Here is a 25562-nt window from a genome sequence, read left to right as displayed (position 1 = left end):
TGTGGTCTACAAAATAAAAAAGAGAGTGTTACACTAATAGACGAAATTGTGGTTTAACTTTTGTATTTCAGTAAAAAAATAAAGTACAGTGTGTTTGTAACCTCAGTGGGATATGCCCAGCGTACACCACCTCGCCTGCTGTCAAACAGCCCCTCAGAGGGTGATAAGCATCGCTGCTATCTGTGTGGGTGGGTTGTCTTATTAGTGCACTGCAGCCATTTCAGTCAGGCACGCAGCACAGCCAGCCATCTGCCACGCTGTGATCCTCTGCCCAGCTCGGTCTCCCAGGTGCCATAAAAAAGAAGCCCAGTGTCCCTTTGAAGCCGTGATATAAAAGTGCTGACCAAATTAATCTTTTAAAAAAATAAATAAATGCTTTAAAAATGTGTCCAGCAGGTTGTGTCATATATGTGGTTTGATTTTGACAAAAGCTTCATGTTAACTACACAGCATCACAGAGCGGATTCAGAGGGTCAAAACAATTATTGATATATGTAAAAGTAATTTCTGCCATTAAGCTTATTCTCCCGTCTTTTGCTAACTGTCTTTGTTGGTCTAAAAAAATATGTACCTAACGCACCAAGAGAGAAAATTAAACTGCATGTGGTGTTTTGAGCATCTCTGTCACTGAGCTAATCTATGACCTCTGAAGAGACTCTATTGCCACCTTGTGGCTTAACTAGCAGATTAAATAATCAAATAAAAAGCTTTCATTCCACAGATATGTTTAAGTCTTTATTCATCTTGCCATGTGCAAATGTCTAATTTGAGAGCAGAGCATGAAATGTTGTGGAAAAATGTCTCTTGGATAGAAAATAAATACAAACAAACAGTAAAATAAAATACTTTTAAACATGTTTTTTCAGTCAAATCGTCCGGCTCTTATTGGGAATATGGTCCCAGCAATGACAAAATGTACCAGTTTAAATACACTGAATATATTCCAGTTATATACTTTGATCAGTTGGTTTTTTACAGGAAAAAAACCCTGTTCACGTAGCCATGAGGTTGGAGCAACTTACACAGGGTGTATTTATAGAGCGTAAAGCTCCAGCAGGTACTCTTTGGGGACGATTCCTATCGCTCCATTCTTCTCTCCGACCCACCAGCCGAAGTTCTGGTACTCCTGGAGACGGGAAGGAGTGGACACAATGAGGGGATGTCACAAGTGTGTTGAGGAAACACCTTTACTCATCTCTCTTCATTCACTTGGAATCACTAAGCAAAAATTAACATGTCATGTCAGGGTTCTTTGTTACAGGCAATCCTCATCTCTCCCTTCCCTCGCTTCCTGCTGTATAATCCCTATGGGCTGTCTAATAAAGGCAGAGAATCCCCTGGAAATAGTTCAAGTTTTCCCTTCACTCCCACCTCCAAAACAATACCTACATCCCATCAACAACTTCATATTTCCTCTTCTCTGCCGTGCCTCTCTTCCTGATGTTTTTCTTCGAGACTGCACACAAAAAAACCTCAGTGTGCGTCGAAAGCACATCGCACATAAATCTGTCACAGCATGACAAGTAATAGCTCCAAATGGCTGTCAGCATGCTGAGATGTGAGACGGACACTGTGAGGAGAGATCTGAGACAAGAGGAGAAAACCCCTCGCTTCCCCCCTGTTCCTCTCTCTCTCTCTCTCTCTCTCTCTGTTTGGCCAGGAGTCTGACCTCACATCAAAGTGTTCCCCGAACATGAATCAACAGTGGAGATCATGCCCTGACAGGGTTGCAGGAAGAGGAACCTGCACAATGTTTCGAATGGATGTGAAAACTCAGGGACCAGGAGGGAGCACATCTGTGTCCAGTTATTCCCAGGAGAGAGTCGTGGATGTAAGTGATCATGTGGTCGCATTAGACAGAGGAAGATTACAATAAAGAAGTTGTCTTGTAACAGGTCATCCATCTTGTCAGCGCATCTAAATTATAAACAGCAAATTAGGAAACAGAAAATGTCATATCTGTTTCAGGAATGTGTCACATGATTAAAACGCCGTTTCACAGGCCCCTGAGGGATAATGTAGCACACTGACATAAAGGTGTGTGTAAGAGAGTGTGAGAGCGAGCGTGTGTGCACATTATGACTTCCTGCAGAAAGCCTTTGAAAGCAGCGACACCTCAATGTGTAGTTCAGGCGCACAAATAAGTTGTGCTTGAGTAAATGTGGGGCACAACATGAGAACACGGATACGGAGCTGTGGCTGTGCTTGGATACTACCCTCCCATTATTGAGCCATTTTTACCAAAATAAAAGCCCCAAAGCTGATGCATCCCTTTTTTGAACGACGAGCGACGAGGTAGAAAGCTCTGCAGCAGCTTTGTTTGGACAGTGTTTACATTTTATCAGCCCATCAAGCCACTTAAGTAAAGTGAGATGTTGCATCTCTCGATTAGTTTTATGTGCTGTGACTAGAAGAGGGAGGGGGGGGCGCAGCATATCCACACAACACACTCTCCCTCACTCCCAGTCAGGCCCTATAATCAACACCCAGGTCCTGACTGGGGGGTCTCGCAGCTGTAACACTACAGCTATTTCTAGACTGTGGAATAGGGGGAGGGACGCAGGGACGAGGGAGAAAGGAGAATGAGGGAGGAGGGAGTGCTGGAGGAGGAGGGGGAAGGAGCCGACTGTCCCTTTAGCTGCAGCTGGCTGCTGCAGTCCAGACAGGTTTTATGGTCATTGCCCTCGCAGCGGGCCACAACCCCCAACACCAAGGTTTCAGCTAATGGCACTCCCAGTCTGAGTGAAAGGGCAACTTGATTCTTGGTCCTTTTCCACACACGGAGAAGGAGTCATAAACAGGCATTTGGCCATTGAGCATTGATGGGTCTGTCTGCTTTGTGCATTTTGTTTCCTTCCATTAGTGCGGGATCAATTAATCAATAAGCCAGTGAATGGAAAATGAACAATTTGGATATTTTATTGTGTTCTTAAGTCTTAAACAGTGTCACGTTTCGGTTTCTCAAATGTGAACATGGATGTATTATTATTTATTTAGAATCTGTCAGATAAAAAAAAGCATTTACTTTATGAATCAGAGAGAGAAAACTATTTGTAGACACAGCCAACATCCGACTGAGCGACTGTAGAGATAACTGATTTATATGTCCAGATTTTTAATTCAGGTTGTTTCCAAATAAGTCCCATGTTTTCACGTCGTCATGGCTCTGAGACGCCACTAGATGGCAGACTTGAATTTGGAAACTGAGCTGGCCAGTTGACAACAGCATGTCTCAGTTGACTTCATGCTCCATAGAAACCAAACCAGACAGGAAATATAACCGCCTATAACAGTCTAGATGGTGCACATTTCACACTTTTCTTTACTTTACACAAACCGCAGGGTCGACATGCGTCTGTAAAAGTAAAATGTTCTTTGACTAATTTGCTGTGGGATGTTCTAAAAGAAGCTTATTAAATGCATCACAGCGAAATCCAATTCTGCGTTCACATGAAGCCGCTAAGCACAAAGGGGCTCCTGTTTGGTTACATAATAAAGCTAAAGAACGGCCCCTCAGTCCTCATTACCTGGCACACACGCCTAGGCGACAAGCCTCGGAAATTGTGCGTCCACTACACGTCCTCACCTGCTCTGAATGGAGTGGCGCACTGAGCCTGGGTTTCCTGAGAACACACATTCCTATTTGGCGAGGTGATAGAGACGTCTGAGAGGTGTGTGGGCTGCGGGCTGCTCACCGCCTGGCATGGCGGCTTCGACAGCGTGCTGAAACGGTCCAGATGGAAGTGATGGAATGGCACCGTGTGCCAGCGGAGCCCAGCCTCCGCCAACGGCACTAAAACAGTTTCCGTTGTGACACAACTAATCCCCATCACGGTGCCAAAGAGAGAACCTAGCCCAGTCTGCCTCTTACCATCAGCCGTCCACCTCTAGGCGGCGAGCCAGATGCTGCCAGTAAAGGATGTGAACAGCCAGTTTCTCTGAGGGCCTTGAAATAACTCACTTTAGGTGGTCTGGGACCAGAAGAACCACTCTGACTACAAACCTCATCTCCAAACTCTCATTACAGTTGGTTTTAGCTAATGCCTCTTCCCCTGTGCATCAAGAAAACACTCATTAAGAGAGAGATGCATGTTTTACTCTGGAGCAGCGTTCTCTCAGACGTACCTTGCTCAGGATGTAGATGGAATCTCCACGTTTGAAGGACAACTCGTCCGAGTGGTCTGCTACACAGTCCCATAACCCCTGGTAGTAGTTAGGGTAGTCTTTGCTCTTATCAACTGCACGGTAAAGGGGAAGAGAAGATAACAGAGAAGGTGTTAAGAGTAATCGCATTCATTGCACATCTGACACGGCAGCAGCTGTATGTGTGCAGCCAAGCCAACAGGAGGCAGTGCAGAGCCTGAAATAAAACTGGAGGCAGACCAAAGCTTTGAGCCAAGTTCAGACTAACTACTGATGCAGATTCTGAGTATGTAGTATGTGCACACTGGGGAAAGTGATGGTCACTATTCTCCCACAATGCAATGCAGAACAGGGATTGAAGAGTGGCGCACATCAAGTCCCTCTCAGCCTATTTATTGATCTGAAGTGGGAACATTTCCTGTTCCTCGTTAATGTTATGGGAACAGCAATACACAGCTTGGTATTTTTGTGCTTACAGAACTTTAACACGTCACTTATTGTAAAAAGGAAGTTGGCCGAATGGCTTGAGAGTTATTTCCAGCATTGTGTTAACTTTCAGTTGAACGTGTTCACAGAAACTTCCCCTTTAAAAGTCACTTCTTCTTACTGTGGTTTGGAGGGTTGAGTTTGCACACAGCCACGAAAAGCTGTGTTTGACAGAATGGTCATTAGTTGTGCACAGTCCCATCCTATCCTGTATATATGATTAAAAAATGTTTACTATTATGCATAAACTAAATGCAGCACTCTCTCTGTGGAGTCTTATATCAGACACACATCTCTGTGCTGTTTACCTGCTGCAGGAGGAGCAGGTAAGCTCTCTGCGGGCACCTTTGGAGGAGGCTTTGCTGAAGTGGTCACTTCATCCTCTGGAAAAACATGACAAAATACAGATGAGTAAGTGGACAAGGAAATATGCAGTTGATTAAAAAAAACTTTACGAAATAAAGGAAAGAATAAAAAGAGATGCATGTAATTGTTGTTCTGTAAGAAAATACAGATTGTCACATCGATAAAATGCGGGGTCCGACCTGGGAGGACCTCATAGATGTCTTCGTCGATCGCCTCAGACGGTTCTTCCTCCTCCACATTTCCAACATCATCGTAAAGTTCCCGTTCGTCATCGTCTTCTGGGATGATGCCCGACATATCTAGAAACAGGGGAACATTTATGACTTGTGCATAAACACACATTTCTACACACACACAATCAAACGGAGAGTACGTGGCGATAATATTTAGAAATGTTTCAGTTTCATTAATAAAGAAACAAACACTTGAGGCGTTAGGTTACATAACTATGAGTTTGTATGATTGAAACAGTTCATACCTTTTAAAACAAAGTCAATCTGTTTCACCCATTCCTCCGCCTCTTTCACTGATGACGCACAAAACTGTGAAATGAAAGAGGAGAGAAATGAAAACTGCAGTCAGTGTGACATGCAGCCCTTCATATATTAATTAACATAAACAAATAAAACTGCATTTATGCATAGTAAATTTTCCGCATGGAAGAGCCTGGATGTTAGAAACACTCATTTAGACTGTTTAAATTATGCACGTCAGGTCGAGCCATTGCAAAGGCAGCAGTGTCAAATGAATGAAGAGGTTTTTAAAAATAAGGATTTAATGAAGTGCAGGGACAGACATGCCTTTCCTGGCTTTAAACATGGCAAGTCCACTTTTTATATAATAAGAACGTACATTTAGAGCAGCATAACATCACCAAGAGACGGGCGCACCTGATAGACTCGCTTGTCTGGAGCTGAAATTTCAAAGCAGCAGTCTTTCTTGGAGTCTTTTCGTAAGGTGCTGTTGATTTTGACCGAGTACCCGTCGATGCTGAACTCCCCCTTCTGCTGCTTGTCTGTGAGAGGACATTAAACATCATCCTTAGAGGTCCAGATAACGGCGATGGCACCGTAAGAAGCATGGACGCAGAATGCAAAACATCCATCCTCTTCATTTTCACGAAACAGTCTGTGATTCATAATTAACGGGATAATGAGCGTACCTCTCTCACTGCCATAATAGTAGAAGGTCTGATGGCTCAGAGCACACCATCTCTTCTGCCACTCGGTACCAAAAAAGCTGTGATCTGTGGAGGGAGGACGAACAATTAGCTTGGAAGAGAAGGGATATATCTGGTATATTTTGAGCCTAATTAAAGCTTCATATTGTAAAACACATGAAGGGGTTGCAGTCCTGTTGTTTTAGGACATCATGTGACAAATGTTTAGTCAATTGTATTTGGTGGAATTATTGCAGGCAAAGCTGTATTTTTGTTTTTATAGAAGGAGATTTATTTTTGTGTATTTTCTGTTTATTCTGAGCACAACTAGAGTTGTAAATTGCAAAGAAATGTGCATAACATGTACGGGTTACAGTCCTGTTTTTAAGGACATCATGTGACTAATGTAAAGTGAATTGTTTTGGGTGTCATTGTTGATAGAGCTGTCATTTAATCTATATAATTAGCTTGCTTTTTATTCATATGGATGCTTTGCTTAAGAACCTTAAGTGGAAAACATTAAATGGTTTTCTGAAATTGCAAAAGTATGCGACAAAAAATCTTTTGTATACGAGTCCTATGAGCAGAGCACCCACCCTTTCTGCGCTTCTCCAGGTATCCGGCTTTGAAGACAGACGTCAGGTCCTGAGCCGCCACAGGTGGAGACTGCTGAGCTCCTGGGAAAGAGACGAGAAACCCAACAGAGAGGATTCAGTGTTCTCACTCAACCTAAAATGATGTTTAAGTATATCTTGAATGTAAAAGTGAAGGTAACGTTTGCTTTTGCACTCTTTAACATGTACAGAATTGTGTCTGATCATATATTAATCTGACTGATGTTAAAATAAGTAGCACGGACTCTCCACTAAGCACTGCTCTCCCTCTCACTGGAGGAGATTCCTCTTGCAGTGTGCAACTTCAATGCAAATGTTCAACTGCTGTGTCAAAGTTGCTTTGTGTGAAAGAGCCGCCATAAAGCTGGCAGCTGCTTACAGCCCATAAACCCCAGACAGACCCCTCATCACCATTTCACGAGGGTTTCCCTGATACTCTGTTTATAGAAAATAAACATTAAATATTGCATAGATTGTAACGATTGAACATACAGGGTTAAAACTACTGTACATCGAGGAATGTTTTTTTTCCTCACACTACAGCCATGGCAGTAATTTTCAGTCCCCAGACTGCGGGTAATAAAGCACGCCCGGGCTGTCAGAGGGGAGGGGTGAAAGAGGTGGTGGGAGTAGCAGTTGTGCCCCCAAATTGCTCCTCAAGTATGTTGCCAAGTTACAGTTGGAATGTCTCCCTCATTGTGCCACTCAAAGTCACTTTCTCCACAGAGCAGACCCACAGATTTGTATATTTTCATGCCAAGATGTAATTTTCAACACTTAAATCCGCAGCTTGTTAGCGTTTAGCGAGTCAGCTCGGACGTCTGCCGAGCGGTTTACCTTCAAACGCCTCGTCATCCTTGTCTGTGCGCTCTGACTGCAGCGACCCAGCGTCGTTGTTGCTGTCAACCTCCTCCTCATCGTCTGAGTCATCTCCACCTACAGGAGTAAACAGAGCTGTGGTAATGGAGCATGTTATGGTGTAACACAGTGGTTCCCAGCATATTGTGCGTGACTGTGGAGGCGTGAGCAGACTTTTATTGGCCCGCGAAGATAAAACAATACAGTGTTTTACTATACTTTACTTTTACAATTTTGTATTGTGTTTGAAAGATTTAATCTCGAAGATTTCAGTTGTGTTCTTTGGCGCCTCTAATGGCAATAATTGGTAAATGTGGGAGTACACGTCCCAATTTAAGCAGACGTCTAAGGCTGGCTCTCTTTGTGACGGTTATTACTCTTGATTTTCCTCGCTGACGGTCGCTTTCCTTTTTAGACTGTTTCCCTTCATCTGAGCGTCCAATTTGTTTCTTTTTCTTTGGATTTTCACTTATTTTTGAAGTTGTATCTGTAGTCATCGATCTTTTCTTTGTTTGTTCAGCCATAGTAGATTACCGTTTACTCACAACACTTGCAGAGACCGGAAAAGCAGCCGCTTAGATCCGCCTACCCTCTCTGGCAGACCAACCACTGCTGGGTGATGGAAAACGTGTCACTAACTGGGCACCGCTTGTGATTATTTCTGCTATGGTCGCCACAGACACCGAGTCTGTAATAATACTGTATACTGCAAATGCAAAGGCTTTCATCAATGGGCCATAGGCTCAATCACCATTGTGTTACCTCATTCCCGAGAAATCTTCGAGATTATATCTTTAAAGCACACAATAAAGAAATGTCTAAAGAAAAATCATAATTTATGTATATTTTCCTTCTTTTGACCATGTTAACCATCATTTATTGATACATCCCTAAAAACAAGATGATAATTTAGTTTTATCTTAATGGGATAAGTTTGATTAATCTTCCATCCTCTTCAGGTTCATGTGGTGATCTCCTGTGTGGGCCCCGACCCCCAGGTTGGAAACCACTGCTGTAACAGATCTAAACATACACAAACCTCTGGATTTTATAAAGATTAACGCTTACTTTTGTCCTTGAAATCTTGAGGGAAACTGTTGGGGAGAAAGACACCAGATGTTAACATTTTTTGTATTAGAGTTTGAATATTATCTTAAGCCATATAGGTTTAAAACCAGACATGTACAATGTAAACAGACATACCCCAATTTGACCTCCTTAATCCTTTTGATAAAGGCCTCCCTCTTCTCCTTCACCTTCTTGCTGAGGTTTTCCCCCTTTAGTCCATCATTGAGGAAATGTTCAAGATCTAAACAACAAAATAACAGAAAAAACACTCACACAAAGTGATATAAGCACTAAATTGGCCCCGTGCTGCTGTATCTTACCTTGCTTTTAGAGCAGAACAACACACACAACATGGCAGGTTAGCATCTTTGACATGAAACTGTTTATTGTTAGCTTGTTATCAGCAGCACCGTGTGAACTAGTGGACTAAAAGTTAGTCTTCCATGTTGAGCCTGAGCTTCCTCTTTTAACTTAGCGGACTCTCTTTCTACAACGAGCTATAACATAACACAGAAAACAACCCTCGTTAAAAACATAATGTATGGATATTTTACCTGAAATGAGCGTGGTTAGCTCCTCTGGAATGGGTCGCATTGTTATGATTTTCTTTCCTGTCAGGCAGCGGTGAACGGTCCGGCTGCAGAGGAAACTTTACACGGAAGCAGCAGACGCGGAAGTTAATGTGCTAATTATTTATCACTGACCACTGTTGTTCTTCCGCACCCGCGCTGACTGACGTTTATTGCTCCATCAGCTTGTATGTGTGTGTTGACTATATATATTTGTGACTGCTGCTGATGACGGGGATTTGATGTTTTAATGGAGCTTTACAGACTAATAAAGTCGATCATATTGTTTGATTGATTCCAGATAATATTTCGCCGGCACTTTACTCGCTGTGACGGACTCGCTGGACACATTGGGAGTGTCTTTTTTACAATGATGCAAGCACTTTGAGTTTATGAAAATGTCAACACTGTAAATCTAAAAAGCGGTCATTAATAATCCAGAAGGCAATTATTTTCAACTGTTGTGGAGCTGCCTGTGCCAGGTTTATTCTAACAACAGGAGTCTGCACTGGTTTATTCCTAAATCAATTTGAAATATTTGCTTTTCAGGGACTTTTTGACTCATTTTGTCATTTTTTTTCTCCATGATGAAACCAGTGCTGGAGTGCCAGCCAAAGCAAACAGAAAGAAAAGCCCCCTGCCTCCTGGTGTACTCAGTGAAAGCAGCCCCCTTGTCATATTGTTTATAAAGGTGTCAGTCATTCATTAGTCATCTTTTGACAGCCGGTATCAGCCAATCCAGGATTAAAGACCGAGCCTTTGAACTGTATATCTTGTTGTTGTGGAGGAATGAGACAGAAGTGTCAGAGCAGCTCTGGAGGGGCTGTGTGCAGAGCTGCAGGTGCTGTTTGTCAGTGAAGCACTTGTTTAGTTTCTGTCCAGCAGCTTTGGGAAGAAGAACTTGCATACAATCACTGCTTTTGGTCTTTGTATATTTTTGCATCTGATTTAGTGTTAAAATGTTGCATTAAAAAGGAAATCCCAATTCATATTCTAAAACGTGTTTTTCTCTGCACACATTTTCTGATGTCACTTCCTGTTCAAAGATATCCCTGTAGCCAGTAAATTCCTCAGACTCCTCTGTGGTCATTCAAAACCTGACCCCCTCCTGAACTGGCAGCAGTTCCTCCCAGTTTGGAGAGGAGAGGAGAGCCAGCTTGACCTTTGACCCGCATGTGTGTGTGTGTGTGTGGAGGGAGGGGTCTGCTGGCAGAGAGTTGTATCTAGTTTCCCATAAAGCTTCATCTTCAGGTCAGTCATGGCACAAACTCCTCCCTGTGATTGTATTTCCCCCTTTTATCATCTACGTGTTTGTAATCCACTGACTGCATGCCACCAAACTCTTTCATATAACCATGCCAAATTAATTATTACATTATTATTTGATAGTATAACTATCAAATAATAATTAAATTTCCCCTATAACTTATTAATGATGAAATAAAGCCTGTAACTGTAGATAAAAGGTTGATACCAGGTTTATTTTGTGCTCATAGCAGAGTTCTCCCCACAATAAGTGATCATACCTCTTTTAGATACTAAATTTATAATGAGAGGGAGTATCTGTGGTGAGTGTAGCCTGCGGACTGTGACATGCAGACACAGTGGGGTCTTCACTTTTAAGATTAGCTCAGTGGCTGCAGCACCAAACCAAACCTGACCGCCTCTCAGCCTCCTGGGCTTTCAGTAATTCTCCTACTTAGTCCCTGTTTTCAGAATGATCACCATCTGCCAGCACCTAACACCAGATCCTATAGTAGGAAATGCAGTTCACCACCTCACATCCCTTATTTATCATTGCTGTGAGTTTCTGCAGCAGGAAGAGAGCAGAGTCTATAAATGAATCCTGCAGCCTGCAGACTCTGGTCAGAATAATTGATCAGTGTGGATATTAATCTTATGATTTATTGAAGAACTACGACTTTTCATCCTCCATTAGCCACCAAATGTAAGAACAATATCCTGATAAAGCAGAAGTCAAAGCTCTTTCGATGTGGAGCGTTTGCGTGTCATGGAGCCGAGGATCAACTGGTCGCTGTGACGAATAAAACGGGATCGTGGACGTGGATGAAATCCGTACCTTCATTAACATTTCTAAAAACTATAAATGAATGGAATAAATAAATTCTGCTGTTTTATTGATGCGTCAGGGTCTATTTTTCCTTCCGCGTAACAAAAAAACCCCTGTTAAATAATAATTTACAATTTGGAAAAAGAGTTTTATGCCTTCTGCGTTAAATGAACCTTAAATCATTTTTAATCATAAAAAGTTTAGAAAAAACAAAAAGGCTTAAGGCGAGATTCTTAATTCTGAAAGATCGCATTGCATTGCGGATCGGGCTATAAACAAGCCCCCTCGGTGCTGTGAGTTTTATAGGCAATAAAATTTAATTAGAGAGCCGAGAAAAGTCAGAGCTTTTGGCCTGAGACTCCTCGCAGGCAGCTCTCACTGCTATGCCTCACATGCCGAGGTATTAAATCTCCTCTTCTGCTCGGATAAATCATGAAGGTGTAACAGCAGAACAATAGTTTCTGAGAGGGAAATCTTTTAAATAAATCTGTGAAATTAAAAAAAAAAAGCATAAGAATTGTTTGTATTTCATGTTGCTCTGTCTGTGCTCCGGATTATTTTGCATAACTTTGAGGTTATAAAATAAATACAAGACTATAAAATAAAAATATATCCAGTGGATTTTTAAATTAAATCTTATATATTCTTTGAATTCTTTATTCTTTTAGCATAATGAATGATGCATAATTCATTTGTCTCACAGCCAGTAGGCTGCTCTTAAATATTTTTATGTTGTAATGCACAGGCCTAAAATCAAAAAGCTGACCCAACTTCCCATATGAAAATAAGACAAAATTGCGCCTCTCATTACAATCAATAAAGTTTTATTTGAAGAAAAATATCCTGCTCAGTTATCCATATAAAAATAAACTGTGCAACATTTCCCCGCACCCCAGAATAAACTCCCCATCCGGGCTGCTTTTCCCCTTTAACTTACCTCATTTGTAAGATCTATTTATTCCCCCATCATCGCTACAACTGAGTAAACAAACTGGAAACAGGTGTCTGCATGAAAATGTAAAAATGTTTCAATAGCTCAAGTTCTGCAGGTCGATAGTTGTGAGAGTTTCTGAGAAAAGGTCGAACGTTTCTGATGATAAAGGCAGAGGACTTTGTGTAGAATCTGACAGACTTGGTGAGAAAGAGGAGGAGGGCGAGAAAACGTGGAAATCCTGCAAACAGACGTCCAGGCCCGCGGAATGATCATCATTGTCCGGGCCTATTGTTGACACGCAGATCGGAACAGTGGGAGCCGCGTTTGGAAAATGTTTCAGATTTTTCTCATTGCCGTTCAAAGGGCTTTGCTCCTCTCCATTGTGCGCGTTCTGACACGGTTGTGAAGTCAAAGTACTCTGCTGGAAATACCTCTCGCGCTCCGCCGCCTCCTCAAAATACTCCGATGCTTCGTCCTCGTCCTCCAGGCCCGCGTACTTGCCCTCACTGTCCCGGTTCTCCTTGCTGTGCGTCTGCCTCTTGTGCTTCATCCTCCGGTTCTGAAACCAAACTTTCACCTGCTTCTCGCTTAAATCCAACAAAGCAGCTATCTCCACGCGCCTGGGTCTGCACAGGTATTTGTTAAAGTGGAACTCCTTCTCCAGCTCCAGGAGTTGGGTGTTTGTGTACGCGGTCCTCAGCCTCCGGGATGCCCCTCCACTCTCAGCAGCAGCCTCTGGATCCTCTGGAGAAGCTAAAAACACAAACCAAAGATTAGTTTTTAATCACAGGCATTAAAACATAAAAAACAGTTTTATGTGTGTTTGGTCGAGTTTCTATGTGGTGAAACTTGTGGCAAGCAAGCGCCAGCACTGGGAAGATTTATGGGCCCCGGCAGGATATGATGGGTCTGCGTGGACAGGACAGCACGGAGGGTGAAGATTAATGCACGTGCCAGCTGCTGGCCCGTGTAAGAATCATCTATCACTCTCCATTACTGTCAAACATTAACACTCTTACACTGCATCACAAGTCAGTGCGTTATACTTGATGAGATTACGCATGCTTAAATCAAAAATCCTGTCCTGGCTTAAGGGGACGCCCACGGTGCACGAGGCCCGGGATGCAGCTCCTTTTTTTGCAGACAATGAGGAGCCGTCTAACATGGAGGTTATTAATCATCATGTCTTGCCTTGGGGGGAGAAGTAGGGAGGCGAGGAGTCAGTCGTGGTCGCGGAAACAGAAGAAGAAGAAGTCTGGTTTCTCTTGATGCTTTTCTTCTCTTTCATCCACGGGTACTCCGCGGGTAAAGATGCAGCCTGCAGCCGGCTGCAGCCCCTCACGGCCGCCTGCTTTGAGCGGCTGTGGCGTGGGTGGACGCCCGGATTCAGGCCGGGGATGCTCTGCTCAAAAGGAGGAGGAATCAATGTCGAGTGTGAAAGCGCCGAGCTCTTGATTGATGAACTTTGAAATGCATCACCGACAGGGTTAGTGAGAGATGTCAGGCACTCAGCGAGCGACGGCTGGCTGTTGATGAAACCACTTTCTCGCCCAAATCCGTAATTCATCTCCTCCTGGTTGTCTGGAAAACTCGCAGTTAAATCAGATTAATAAGCAGTTTATTTTCATAAACTCCTAATCTGGATATAGTCGTATAGGGAGACCTGTGTGCCATAAACTATTGCTTCCATGAGGACATGGTTGGAATTAGCCCGTGCTGCTTGTCACATGATTACATCTGCCCAATGACAATTTGGGGTTTTTATCAAAAGAAGCCACTGTCCCCTGTGATTGATCGAGAAAGTCTGAGGGGTAACGCCTCATTCCGGGGGTAGGGGGTTGCTTTATTTACACATTTTCGGGGTCAGTTTGTTCACTACTGCCCCCCTTCCCTTCGAAAAATGCATCCAAAAGCCGTGCCTTCTTTGCGCGTCCACGCAGTCATGCCTCGCCGTGCGTTTTTTTTACGCACGCGTAAGAGTCGTGGTACGGGCGCGTGCGTGTGGGTGCGTGTCCCGTGTGCGTTTTATTTCAAGGGTGGCACCCCACAAATCATTTCAGAAGTCACATTTGCGTCTCATAACGACGCCCACAGTCGTTATCAGTGCCAAGGCGTTAATCTTGAGACTTTTTTTTTCCTGAAGGTTTGCTCAGAGAAGAAAGCTGCACCAGACATCCAACAACATGTCCACCCCTCCCCCAATACACACACATACACACATGACAGAGTGAGGGAGAGGCAGAGGGAGAGAGAGAGAGCGAGAAAGAGAGAGAGAGAGAGAGAGAGAGAGAGAGAGAAATCGTTTTTTTCAAATACTTCCATGTGATTTTTCATTAGAAGTTTGATGTCAGTAATCTGCCAATTGTTGTATTTTATTAAAGGCAACTTTTTAATATAATTCTTGATTTAAATTTGATCTAAAAACAATATTCTCTGTCAGCGTAAGAAGGTTATTTAACGGGCATTTGGCACCGTTTCTCAGTTTACAGCTCCCTGCCTCACATCCCAATTCATTTATTTTATTTCGCCTGCAGGGATAATATTGAGCTAAACCATCATCCATACACTTCAGCATTATTGGCTCTAACATGGCGGAGAGGGGAAATGATTTGCCACTGTAGTGTGAAGCAGAGGAAAGGTGGGGATCTGATGGCTGTTTATTGCTCCGGCTCTAAACAAAGAGCCCTGGTAGCCTGCGCGTGATCAATCTTTCTCGCCAAAAGGTCTGACAGCTCGCTGCCCTAAGAACACATTTAAACCATCTAACACTCCCTTAGATCATACACGGCCAGGCAGAGGACAGCCGCTCTCTGGGCAGGCTGGAGGAGAAGTTTTCGATATAGAAATGTGCTGATTTTTTTTGTTAATGGGAGCATGGATGAGACGCACGGGCCATTACGCACACATTTTTTTATCTCCATTCGCTCGATATTAGATGAGAAATCATCAACAGACGAAACTGTGACGTCTTTTCGTTTCCAAAAAGGACTAAATGAAAGACAGAAGAGAGGAATGGACTTGGTTAGAGGTTTAGAAACGAACGGAGCAGCTTTTGCTTAGGATCAATTGTTTGCTGAGGTGAGTGGGTGTTGGCATTCAGCAGCCATTCAGTCTCATACCTTTCTGTCAGACAGCCTGAGGGCGAGACTTTGTCTGGTCTGGTTGGTTTTTACAATCATTTTGTTTTAGCAAAAATAATTTATATATGTGATTTAACTGTTTCAGTGGACTTATTATTATTTGTAAGGATGATGTGATAACACAAGAAGATTTGACCTAATATAGCACATAAAATCAGGCGATGTTATGACTGAAAATACTGAATATATATCTAATCTATTATTTTATTCAATTTAAATCAAGTTTCTTTTTTACCTAATTTATATCTATGTTAAGCTCACTGCCAAGCATGTGTGTTTATTTCTGCAAATATGATCTAAAATAACCACAATCACTTCATGTTTACTCTTATATCATGGTTATAATTAGCTGATAAATGATGCCTTATAGACATCATTAATGTGGCTATTTCGCATCGTTTAAATAGACTCAGGTGTAGAAACAAAACAATACGAACAGAACAAAGACAAACTAACAATCTGCAATTTTACACCGCAGCTACATATTGTTGTAAGCCTTCTGTTCCTGTCCGGACATGTACGGGTATTAAAGCCACACTTCGCAGCTTGTGTTTTTTATAAACCGATGCAGACAGAGGACGGTGTCTTGGATGAGCTGTGCGCACGAGCGGCTCGTTTCCCGTCTGTTCCCCAGACAGCGCGAGACATCTGGGAAGGCAAGCGGGCCAAACTGGGACCAGTGACGGATTTAAAGAAGGGGGAAAAAATGTTTCAGGCTCCATTCAAGCCGTTTCTGTGTTGCGGAATTATTTTGAATGTAATGTGAGTGTGATGCTAATGTTTAACCAGGCTAATAAAAAGATAACTGAACCAAATATGGTGGTCTTTATGCTTTGATTTGAAATGTACGGATTGTAATTACACGTTTATTACACATCTATTACACGTTTTGTATCAGCTAGCTAACGTGTAGTTTGAAATTGTATTCGCTGAAAGTTTTGAAAGTGTTTACTAAAGTGTTTATGGCATGTTTTTCTTCTCGTCATTAACGCTGTTTTATATCATATATCACATCATATTCAGCTGCGGAGGGGAAATACAGTCTGGAAAACACATTTACAGCCGTGTGTGTGTGTGTGTGTGTGTGTGTGTGTGTGTGTGTGTGTGTGTGTGTGTGTGTGTGTGTGTGTGTGTGTGTGTGTGTGTCGTCCAGGAAACAAAGCCGTGTTCCCGTCAGGATTTTCATTTCATTTTACAGTCTTATTTATGGAGCCTGCTTGGATTCCTGGAGAAGATTTGACAGATGCTTCAGGCGCGTTAAAGGGCCGCAAATCAACCAGCTGCGCACGGCGACATGTTCAGATATATAACTGAATAAAAAGAAAAACAAATCACTGATATGGTCATTCTGGGACATATTCTGATGCCTCTCAGAAAATCAAAGAAGACAGGACAGTGAAAAATGTCCGATCACGGGGAAGATGAAGAATACATCCGTGTTACCCACCTCATAAGAGACATCCAGCCTGTCATCTCTCTGCCCTTTTTTATTCAAGCGCCGCAGTTGCCCTGCAGATAAAGGCAGAAATGTATATGAACATGTTTGTGGACAGATCTGAACCATGCTTTTTTAAATTTGATTTAAAGGGGATACAAAAATAAGAATGCAGGAAAAATAACTTGGAATTGAAAAAAAGAGTACTTCCTGTTAAAACGTGCGTTCATCTGAGGTATTATGAGTGTTTCTCAATGCAGAATAATGTCTGAGAAATGATCTGCAAAAATGTAGCATCCACATCCACCTCTAGATTCATCCAAAACAACACACTACAAGAGGTGAGAATTCTCCTGAACGCCTCCTCCAGAGTTCACTCGGGGCCTCCTCTCTCGCCAGCGGTGTCACGAGGTTTGATGTATGGGGGTTATGAGAGGTCACTGCGAGCAACTTGCTGTTTTTCCTGCTGCATGGCTCCTCACACGGATGGTGCACACCCAAACGCTCCTATACTCAGAAATCCATCTAAACACTGAGCATTGTTGTGTGTGTGTACGACTGAAGGTGTGTGTGATGTAACATCAGGCATGCTTGGTATCTTTACAGTTGCACAGAAATGAAAAGGGGGTTAATGAGCTGCATGTGGGTGACCTCTGAGGGGGAGAGAAGGAGGGGGGAGAGTGAGGTGGAGGTGGAAAACTGAGGAAGGAAGGGAGGGAGGGAGGATTATGGGGGTGTCATGGCTAAATTGGGGTCCAATCCAGCGCCTGGGAAAACGCAGCCTTGTACAGTGTGTGTGCTCACATAGTTAATTCCATTTAAATAAACTGTATATTTCACCGTTAATATCACCATTTGTATCTGTCTAAGGTGTGAATAAATTTGACCCATGTGTGCTGGAAATGCAGATTTTCCTCTAAACTATTCAAAAGCACAAGTTGAAGTCATCCGATGAATTATTTTGTACTTTTCAGAAGCAGCAGTAAAAATTAAAGGAACCCCCGGCCAGACTTTGATGAAATAAAGATCCTTCCAGAAGAATTTACGCCTCAGATGACGATGAAGTGAAACAGAAAAGGCGACGCAGCAGGATGAGATGATCTACGAGGGAGACGACACAAAGGGTGCAGGCCTGTAATAAATGGGGAGTGTTTTTTCTCTCTTGGTGTGCCATGAACGCATCATGCAGGTCGCTGCTCGGACGAGCCGCTGCCTCCACCTGCTGGCGACGAGAGCGAAGCGGCGCTCGGCTCTGACACTGGCATGAGGACAATGTTATTTTAGCTGTAACTGCATTTTTATTTTTTAAAAGGATTTTTTTATATTTTAAAGGATGATAATTTAATTTATTTTTTTATATATACACATATTTTGACTGTGTCATTTTTTCTGTTGTGGGATTTCTTTGGCAGCTATTTCAGAGTGTGAAACACGTGTGTGTGTGTGTGTGTGTGTGTGTGTGTGTGTGTGTGTGTGTGTGTTGTCCTGAGAGCTCTTCTGCGACTAACAACAAACGGATGATGTGAGACGGTCTGATTGTTGGTAGACGGTTGTAAAGTAATTAGACCCATCTGCAATCCTGCCAGACCCTGCACCTCCTCCTCCTCTTCCTTCTCTCTCTCTCTCTCTCTCTCTCTCTCTCTGTGTGTGTGTGTGTGTGTGTGTGTTTCAGTCCTATCTTACAACAATATATTTGACTGTTAGCCCGAACACTGTTAGAAATAACTGCTGTCACAGAGCATGCTTTGCTGTTTTCGCACCTTAGAAACAGTGGAGGCTGTGGTCGTGGTTTTATTGCACGAGGGCATCTAGTCTAGTTTGTGAGGCGTTCAAAGGCCTAAAATTTCCTGCAAAGTAATAACTATTCACACGCTGGGATTCAGACAATAATTAAGTGCAAAATGATGGATGAAATCTAAAGTGTGTGTTACTGCTGCTTTAATTTTCTCTAACTCAAAAGTGACTTTTTATTTGGAATAGTTTGTTTCGTATTTCTGTTAAGTTTTTTTAAACTAAGTAGAAGGATAATTCTGGAAACTTCGGCCGTTTTTCCTTCCGTCTAAATGTAATATTTGGTTGAACAGGATGCCTGTGTTTCTGTCCCGTTACAATCAAGTGAATATTCCTCTCTCATTTCCACAATAATATTGCTGAAATATATAGAAATGATTAGTTCAGGGACATGCTAGTTTGGTTGACAAAAATCCCTTCTGAGGGACAACAAATGTGGACAGGCCTCAGGAGGTGTTTGAGTGGGTTGTTTAGGCCATAAACCTCAAAGGTTTCAAACCGGAAGACGTTTGGGTATTATTTTAAGAAAAAAATCCTGGAATAAAAACAGTTATTTTTTCCTTTTTCCCACATTTTTAATTTTTAATTTTCACGAAATAGTTTTGAAATTCTTCCGGTAAACAGATCAATAAGTTAAGTAGGTTGTATCTTCGGTTAAATGTCTTTAAAATGTTAGAAATTACTGTTAATATTGACCAAAATGTTTGCTCACTAAAAAGACGTACTGATTGTCTCACGTGCTATTCAAACTACTCTTTATTTCGGATGGAACCAGGAACGACGAGGTATTTAAAGTGTGCACAGTGTTTTCACAAATGGATCCAAACCTAACGGTTAAAAAAAAACAATAAGTTAAACAATGTAAGTAGGTAGCCGAGAGACATTCAGGTAGTCGTGGATCATTTCATGCAAATAACAAATGTTCTATAGTTAGCTCACTATTTCTGTGCGTAAAGTACAACAAACACCTAAAGTGTGACGAGACGAACATGAACGCTACATGGAACAAAACGTCCAGCTTTGTTTAAACAACACAAACTTTACAACAACATGTGTAACAGGTCAGGAATATTAAGTACAGACTCCCCTCCCTCCCCCCTCTCCTCCCTCCCCCTCCTCCGGCTCTAATCCAGCATCAGTCCAGAAAAAAAAACCACAAGTTAACTGTTTCTCCGCCGGTCTTTGTTTTCTTTCTTCATCTTCATCCTGCGGTTCTGAAACCAGATTTTCACCTGTCTCTCGGTCAGACTCAGCTGCCTCGCTACCTCGTACCTACGATCCCGGGGGAGATACATGTTAAACAGAAACTCCTTCTCCAGTTCGAGGATTTGGTGCTTTGTGTAGGGGCAACGCTTTTTTCTGGTGGGCTTTGCGTGCAGCCAGTTTGATGAGGGGTTATCTGGAAACCAGGAGAGAGGAGAGTTAATGCTCCCAGAGAAAAACATTTCACTGACTGGTTTATTGTCTTTACAATGTGGGGAGGGGGGACATGCTCCAGGCAAGAATGTGTACTTTTTCTATTTCCACGCTGAGGACTAAAAATTCTTCACAAAATCCCACTGAAATGTTATATTATTTTACAATAAAGTGCGTCAGTCACCTTGGTAATTATACATTACAGAAGATGGTAGCCAATAAGCTGTAAGACTGCTCTTTCTGTTTGGGCCTGTACACAAATACTTCACATTTTTACGCCACATTCCCACCTAAGAAAGGCCTGTGACATCCTAAACTATTTCTCCACTTGCTCAGGCCTTTAATATAATTTTCCTTTCTCTGTATTAGTGCCTAAAGTATGCATATTAAAACTGAAACACTGCATTGCTTACTTGCGTCTGTCTCCCTCTTCTCCTCCGCTGACGGGCTCTCCTCAGCGGTTCTAGACGTGGACGTGGTTTCGCAGGGAATCTCCGCAAGAGATGCCTCGTTTCCAATGTCAGACAAAAGAGCTGTGTGCGTCTCCAAAGTTGTACACTCAGCACTCCCAATCAGAGGCTCGGGTTTGATCTCGTAATGCATGGTTGTCGATGGTAATCCCGTCAGACACAGGGACGCGGAGACGGGATCCAACGCCCAGGAGCGCGTAAACATGCCATCGCAGTCCCCGTTCGTGTAATGGTGATGTATGTAGGTCGGAGCGGCTGTGTTTGGAGGGTGGGCCGAGATGGGACTCCAAGATCCACCAAAAATAGAAGATTTCGCCTGCAAAGGGCACGACTCCTGTCCGCCATATTCGGTGAGCATCGTCTGCTCCACCCCTGCAGCTGATGAGAACCTCGGTGCCATGTCTTCCTGCTCGGGAAGAACAGGCGAGTCAATGTAAAAGCTCGTTCCCAGCGTCGACATTGCAGGAGGGAAAAAATGCAAGAAAATATCGCGTTAAATTCCTGCAATGTTTAGAAAAACCCGATTCATTGCATTTAATGTGCTGCTTTCCTGCGCCAGCGAGGGGCTCAATGCGTCCAGTAAGTTGAACCTTGCCCAAGCTTGGATAGGGCGCCCCGAACACGTGACCGTGGGACAGAACAATAAATAATAAATCAGCCTGCTGCTCAAGTAAATGGCCACCATTTTCCCCACCATATTTTAATAGCAAATCCCCGCGCTTTTATTGGGGAATTTTACGTTTTATAAGCAATAAACGTTATGATTTTTGTCAGGAGATCTCGTGTTGGTGCAATCGAACATCGTGATAAAGAAGGGGCGCAGAGGGAGTGTTTCTTTAAAGCTGCATTTTTTAAAATAGCTTCCTTCCATTAAAATATATATTCACAGAATCCTAATGGGATATTTATCCTCAGTAATAAAAACTAACTTGTATTAACGTAATGATCTCCTTCAATAAAAAACATTTTGGAAAGAAAATTCTTCCTGTTTTTGGCTGCTGAATAAAACATTTCAAGACTTTTAAAATAAGATTAAAAAAGCGAGATGCGTTCAAAGTGCTGGAATTTACAAATTAAACATACTGTGGGACAGTTTCCAAGATGCACATTAGTGCGTCTGCGGGTTTTTACTTTGAAGGCAATCTAAAACGGAAAGCAGGGTGAGGTTATTTGGGTGCAATATAACAGTCCTTTTTTATCACGGGCAATTGGGTTGTTTTTCTTTCGGTTACAACCTGGCTGTCTAAGCTAAATATCACCAATAAAGCTCAGCCTTTGTGTCCTTTCTCTGGCGCAGGCAGACGCATCCGGCATTTCCTACGGCGAGGCAACTGGCAGACTGCAATGATCATAACCGAGGCCTTGTCTGTCCTCTCCTCCTCTGCTGGACACACAAGAGCCTTAATCCTTTCATTTCCCAGCCTGCCGCTTTGCTTCCTGCTCTTTGGCTCACAAAGAGACGCTCCAAATCCTCTCCGGGGATAAAATTAAATTATCAACATTATAAAAAACTTTGTTAAATGTTACCAAATCCAGATGCATTTCTTTAACACAATTCAGCTTCTTAATGAAAACTCGCTCTATAGACAGAAATTATCTTCAGTGGTTCCTTTTACGCACAACAATAAAACACTTAATTGCACATTTTGGAATAATATTTTTTATGACTTTGAAGCCGTCTGCGCCGAAATTATTAATAAAATCGTCCAGTAATTAATAGTGGTTCACTTTTCACGATGCGATGAGTTTTACTGAGGTAATCAAGGCAGTTTCGTGTTGTGGGAGAAATATTAGAGCCCAACAACATGAGACTACCTAAACCACTCAACAGCCCGCTCTCCTCCTCAGGAATATCTGGTTTTAAAATTGTTTTTATTATTTACAAAGTGTGGGAGTGATTCAGTCTCTCAGCCGGACCGCCTGGAACAAGTGTAGAAATGTGTAAATGCGCAAAAGACAGATTTAAATTCAGGATCTGATGTGCGCGTAAATGCTCAGATTGTTTTGGACTGTTATAGTCCAGATGAGTCGAAACTTAAACATCCAGCTTCTTAGCATAAAATAATTTTCTGTTTGGTTTTATTGCAACAAAAACCCAAATTATTCACAGGCAAACATTGTTTAGAATTTATAAGATTTTTTAAATCACCGCTCCTGCTCTCACTGTGTGTTTTACTTTATGTCAAGGGCAAATGTAACCAAGTGTGCACCGCCGCCAGACATCTATTACAGGCTTAAACTATGAAGGACATCACCTCCACCACTGTAATAATATTTACTGTTCACAAAGCGGACCGGGTCCAAAACACAGAAGCATTAGCACCACGCACTGCGCCGCTGCCAGCTCTAAGATTTAAACAGCGCGCAGCTCCTACAGCCTGTCTCTGAATGAAATAAGAAGTCTGCAGTTGCAGGGATGGGTTTTATTCATTTGACCAGCAAAATGTGCAAATATTCATCAGACCTCTCGGGTTCTTTTAGCTGTCACATAAAAGGCCTTCACGTAACTGTAACACAAGTATCCCAAGGGTGGGTCCAGCATGCAAAGTCCAATGGTTCCCTCAGTTTGAATTTACAAAATGTACAAGCCTGAAGCTCTGAAACATTGTGGTCACAGTCTGAACATTTCAAACACAACGTTACAAATGGAGCCATTTATAAATACACATCCACGACAAAGTAAAACAGACGTGAAAACAAGAACAATCAATAAGTTAGCAGTAGGGTCCTATTTTTCCATGGACATTCTCACAGTTGGGTGGGGGGCTCTGCACAGGCGCCCTTGCCATGGATGGAGGAGGGCGCCAGAGGCGCAGACAGACAGACAGTCTCATGAGAAACTGAAGTTGCTGGAGAGCTCTCGGATCCTGCTCTCCCGGCTCATTTTTTTCAGTTTCATCCTCCTGTTTTGGAACCAGATTTTGACTTGCCTGTCAGTGAGGTGCACACTGCGGCTGATCTCCAGACGACGCTCTCTAGTCAAGTACATGTTGAAGAGGAACTCCTTCTCCAGCTCCAGAGTCTGGTGCTTGGTGTAGGGGCAGCGCTTCTTCCGGCCACTCTTCGCTGTGAGCCAGTTGGCCGTGCTTTCCATTTTTCCATCTCCTGCAAGAAAAAAGGGGGGACAGAACATTAGGCAACAGGTGTGACAAAAAAAAACACTATGGGAAGAAGCCTTGGAACTTTGTCAGAAAATATCGACTCATAAAATCAAAATAATCAAAATGTGACGTGCTTAAAAATACTTGTGTGTTTTTTTTCTGTATACTGAAAATTGTGCAAAATTCTACTGTTTGAATTGACATCTACAACACAACCAAATATTATAACTTCCTGTCTTTAGTTAACTTTATTTGATTTTTACGCCGCTTTTACGCACAGCCACACATCCAAGAAGAATTCAAATATAGCTTCAATTCAGCATTTTACCAGAAACTGCTACCTTCCCCTTCAAGCAGATTTAACTCCAGCAGCCTGCAGCCAACTGCACCTTTATTAAGACATAAAACACACCCTGCACAGTGTGTTGGAATTATAGCAAGGCCTTTGATGAGGAGAAAACTGACACCAAATGGAGCAGCCTGGAGATGCCCTGTTGTTGCTTAAAATTAGATTAAAAAGAAACCATGCTACTTAATTTTAGAAAAGATTTCACGTGCTTTTTTAAGTATCTTAACTTTATATAATTGCCTGTTAAATCAAATTCATGATGCATGTTTTAATATAGTTGTAATAAAGAACTATAGCAGCCTATTTGTTGTCTAAGCAGCTTGTGCAGCACAATAGCTTTGATTCTCGGCTCTGATTGGCCACGTTCAATTTCGCCCCATGTCTGATAAAGCTGTAAATACCCAACAAACGCGCACCTGAGGAGGTTGACCTAAATGCTAATACTCTTACAGAAAATACGCAGTAGTCACGCATCCTCTGTGGTTAGAAAACACACCGGAAACGTAAAATGTACACGTGCATGTCCTCTACGAGATATTTCTGCAACAGATTTCTACGCGTTTCTGCTCTTCACCTTTGCCAGGCTTCTCCGGACACTCCGCACTGCAGGTCTCTGCGGGCTCAGGGGAGGACGAGCTGTCCGAGGAGAGCCGGCTGTCCTCCCCTCTGGCCGGGGCGCAGGGCGCAGGGACAGGCGCCTCCTCGTGGCTCTCCCTCCGCTCCGGCTCAGCAGAGGCAGGCTGGGAGGGCTGGCTGTCGGAGCGCGCGGGTCTCTGCAGGGTAAAGTGGTTCATGTTTGGCTGGACATCTTGGTACAGCCTGCCGGAGGACGTGTATGTCTGAGACAGGCGGAAGTAGCCCGGGACCGGTAAGGTGCTGCCGGTAACCGGGCATGATGCACTCGAGTAGGAAATGTCATCTACTGGTGCTCCTTTAGGACATTTGTCAGACTCGTAAAGGCAATACGCGCTCTCCTCCTTTATGCTCGGGGAGAAGGAGCACTGAGCCATATGCTGGCCGCTGCTGGGCTGATCCACCCGGCAGGATCTCGACGTTTCCAGCCACGTTTCCATCCCTTGAACATACGGAGCAGAGGACGGGATCACGCTCTGGGTGACTGGCTCGTTATTGCGCTTACCGATCCCCGGGAAACACGAGCCACCGGAGAGTCCATATGAATATTCCGAAGCCGGTGGCAAATACACGCCGTTACTTTGGTAATATGAACCGCTGTCGGTTCTCACGTTGATTAGGGAGTCCACGAAAAACGAATTTCCAGCTTGGTTGTTGGGGCATGTCATCGTTGTGGTGTAATTTGACGGAGGATGAAGATAGCCCTTTCTGGCTGACATTTCTTGTGCAAAACATTGCTGAATAATTACTGATACTCACGCTTCTCACTGTAGCCTGCAGCCAATTAAAACAGCAGGCGACCAAAGACTCCTCCCAGTCCGAGCAGGCAGCTCCACTGTGTCATAGATTTGGTTTTAGGCTGAGTAAAGAGAGGAGTGTGTGAGGGGAAAGTGGTGCAGGAGAGGCGTTTAGGTAAAATCTTTAAATCTCACATTGTGAGCCTCGATCAGCACCTATAA

At 43.0% G+C, this 25562-nt stretch overlaps 4 protein-coding genes across 4 annotated transcripts; all 4 read right to left on the bottom strand.

The window, feature by feature from the left end:
* Positions 1–722: 722 nt before the first annotated feature.
* skap2 (src kinase associated phosphoprotein 2) lies at positions 723–9348 on the bottom strand. The gene is made up of 12 exons (XM_069656218.1): positions 9249–9348; positions 8830–8935; positions 8695–8720; positions 7606–7704; positions 6751–6831; positions 6158–6241; positions 5886–6010; positions 5474–5537; positions 5175–5294; positions 4938–5012; positions 4126–4238; positions 723–1126 (listed from the first exon to the last, which is right to left on the bottom strand). Exons 1-12 carry the CDS (start codon positions 9286–9288, stop codon positions 1034–1036), a joined length of 1026 nt encoding a protein of 341 aa, XP_069512319.1. The 5' UTR covers positions 9289–9348; the 3' UTR covers positions 723–1033.
* Positions 9349–12362: 3014 nt separating this feature from the next.
* On the bottom strand, positions 12363–13835 carry hoxa2b (homeobox A2b). The gene is made up of 2 exons (XM_069656110.1): positions 13460–13835; positions 12363–13012 (listed from the first exon to the last, which is right to left on the bottom strand). Exons 1-2 carry the CDS (start codon positions 13833–13835, stop codon positions 12363–12365), a joined length of 1026 nt encoding a protein of 341 aa, XP_069512211.1.
* Positions 13836–19794: 5959 nt separating this feature from the next.
* hoxa9b (homeobox A9b) lies at positions 19795–20980 on the bottom strand. The gene is made up of 2 exons (XM_069656024.1): positions 20464–20980; positions 19795–20033 (listed from the first exon to the last, which is right to left on the bottom strand). Exons 1-2 carry the CDS (start codon positions 20978–20980, stop codon positions 19795–19797), a joined length of 756 nt encoding a protein of 251 aa, XP_069512125.1.
* Positions 20981–23350: 2370 nt separating this feature from the next.
* On the bottom strand, positions 23351–25322 carry hoxa10b (homeobox A10b). The gene is made up of 2 exons (XM_069656023.1): positions 24545–25322; positions 23351–23625 (listed from the first exon to the last, which is right to left on the bottom strand). The coding sequence occupies exons 1-2, from the start codon at positions 25320–25322 to the stop codon at positions 23351–23353; spliced, it is 1053 nt and encodes a 350-aa protein (XP_069512124.1).
* Positions 25323–25562: the final 240 nt, after the last annotated feature.

The sequence above is a fragment of the Semicossyphus pulcher genome, unplaced genomic scaffold (genome assembly GCF_022749685.1).
Source record: "Semicossyphus pulcher isolate SPU_LCO1_2020_fin unplaced genomic scaffold, fSemPul1.0.p SCAF_9, whole genome shotgun sequence".
In the NCBI taxonomy this organism is placed as follows: domain Eukaryota; kingdom Metazoa; phylum Chordata; class Actinopteri; order Labriformes; family Labridae; genus Semicossyphus; species Semicossyphus pulcher.
Note: the sequence above shows the minus strand (reverse complement) of the source record. Positions and strands in the feature narration are given on the sequence as shown.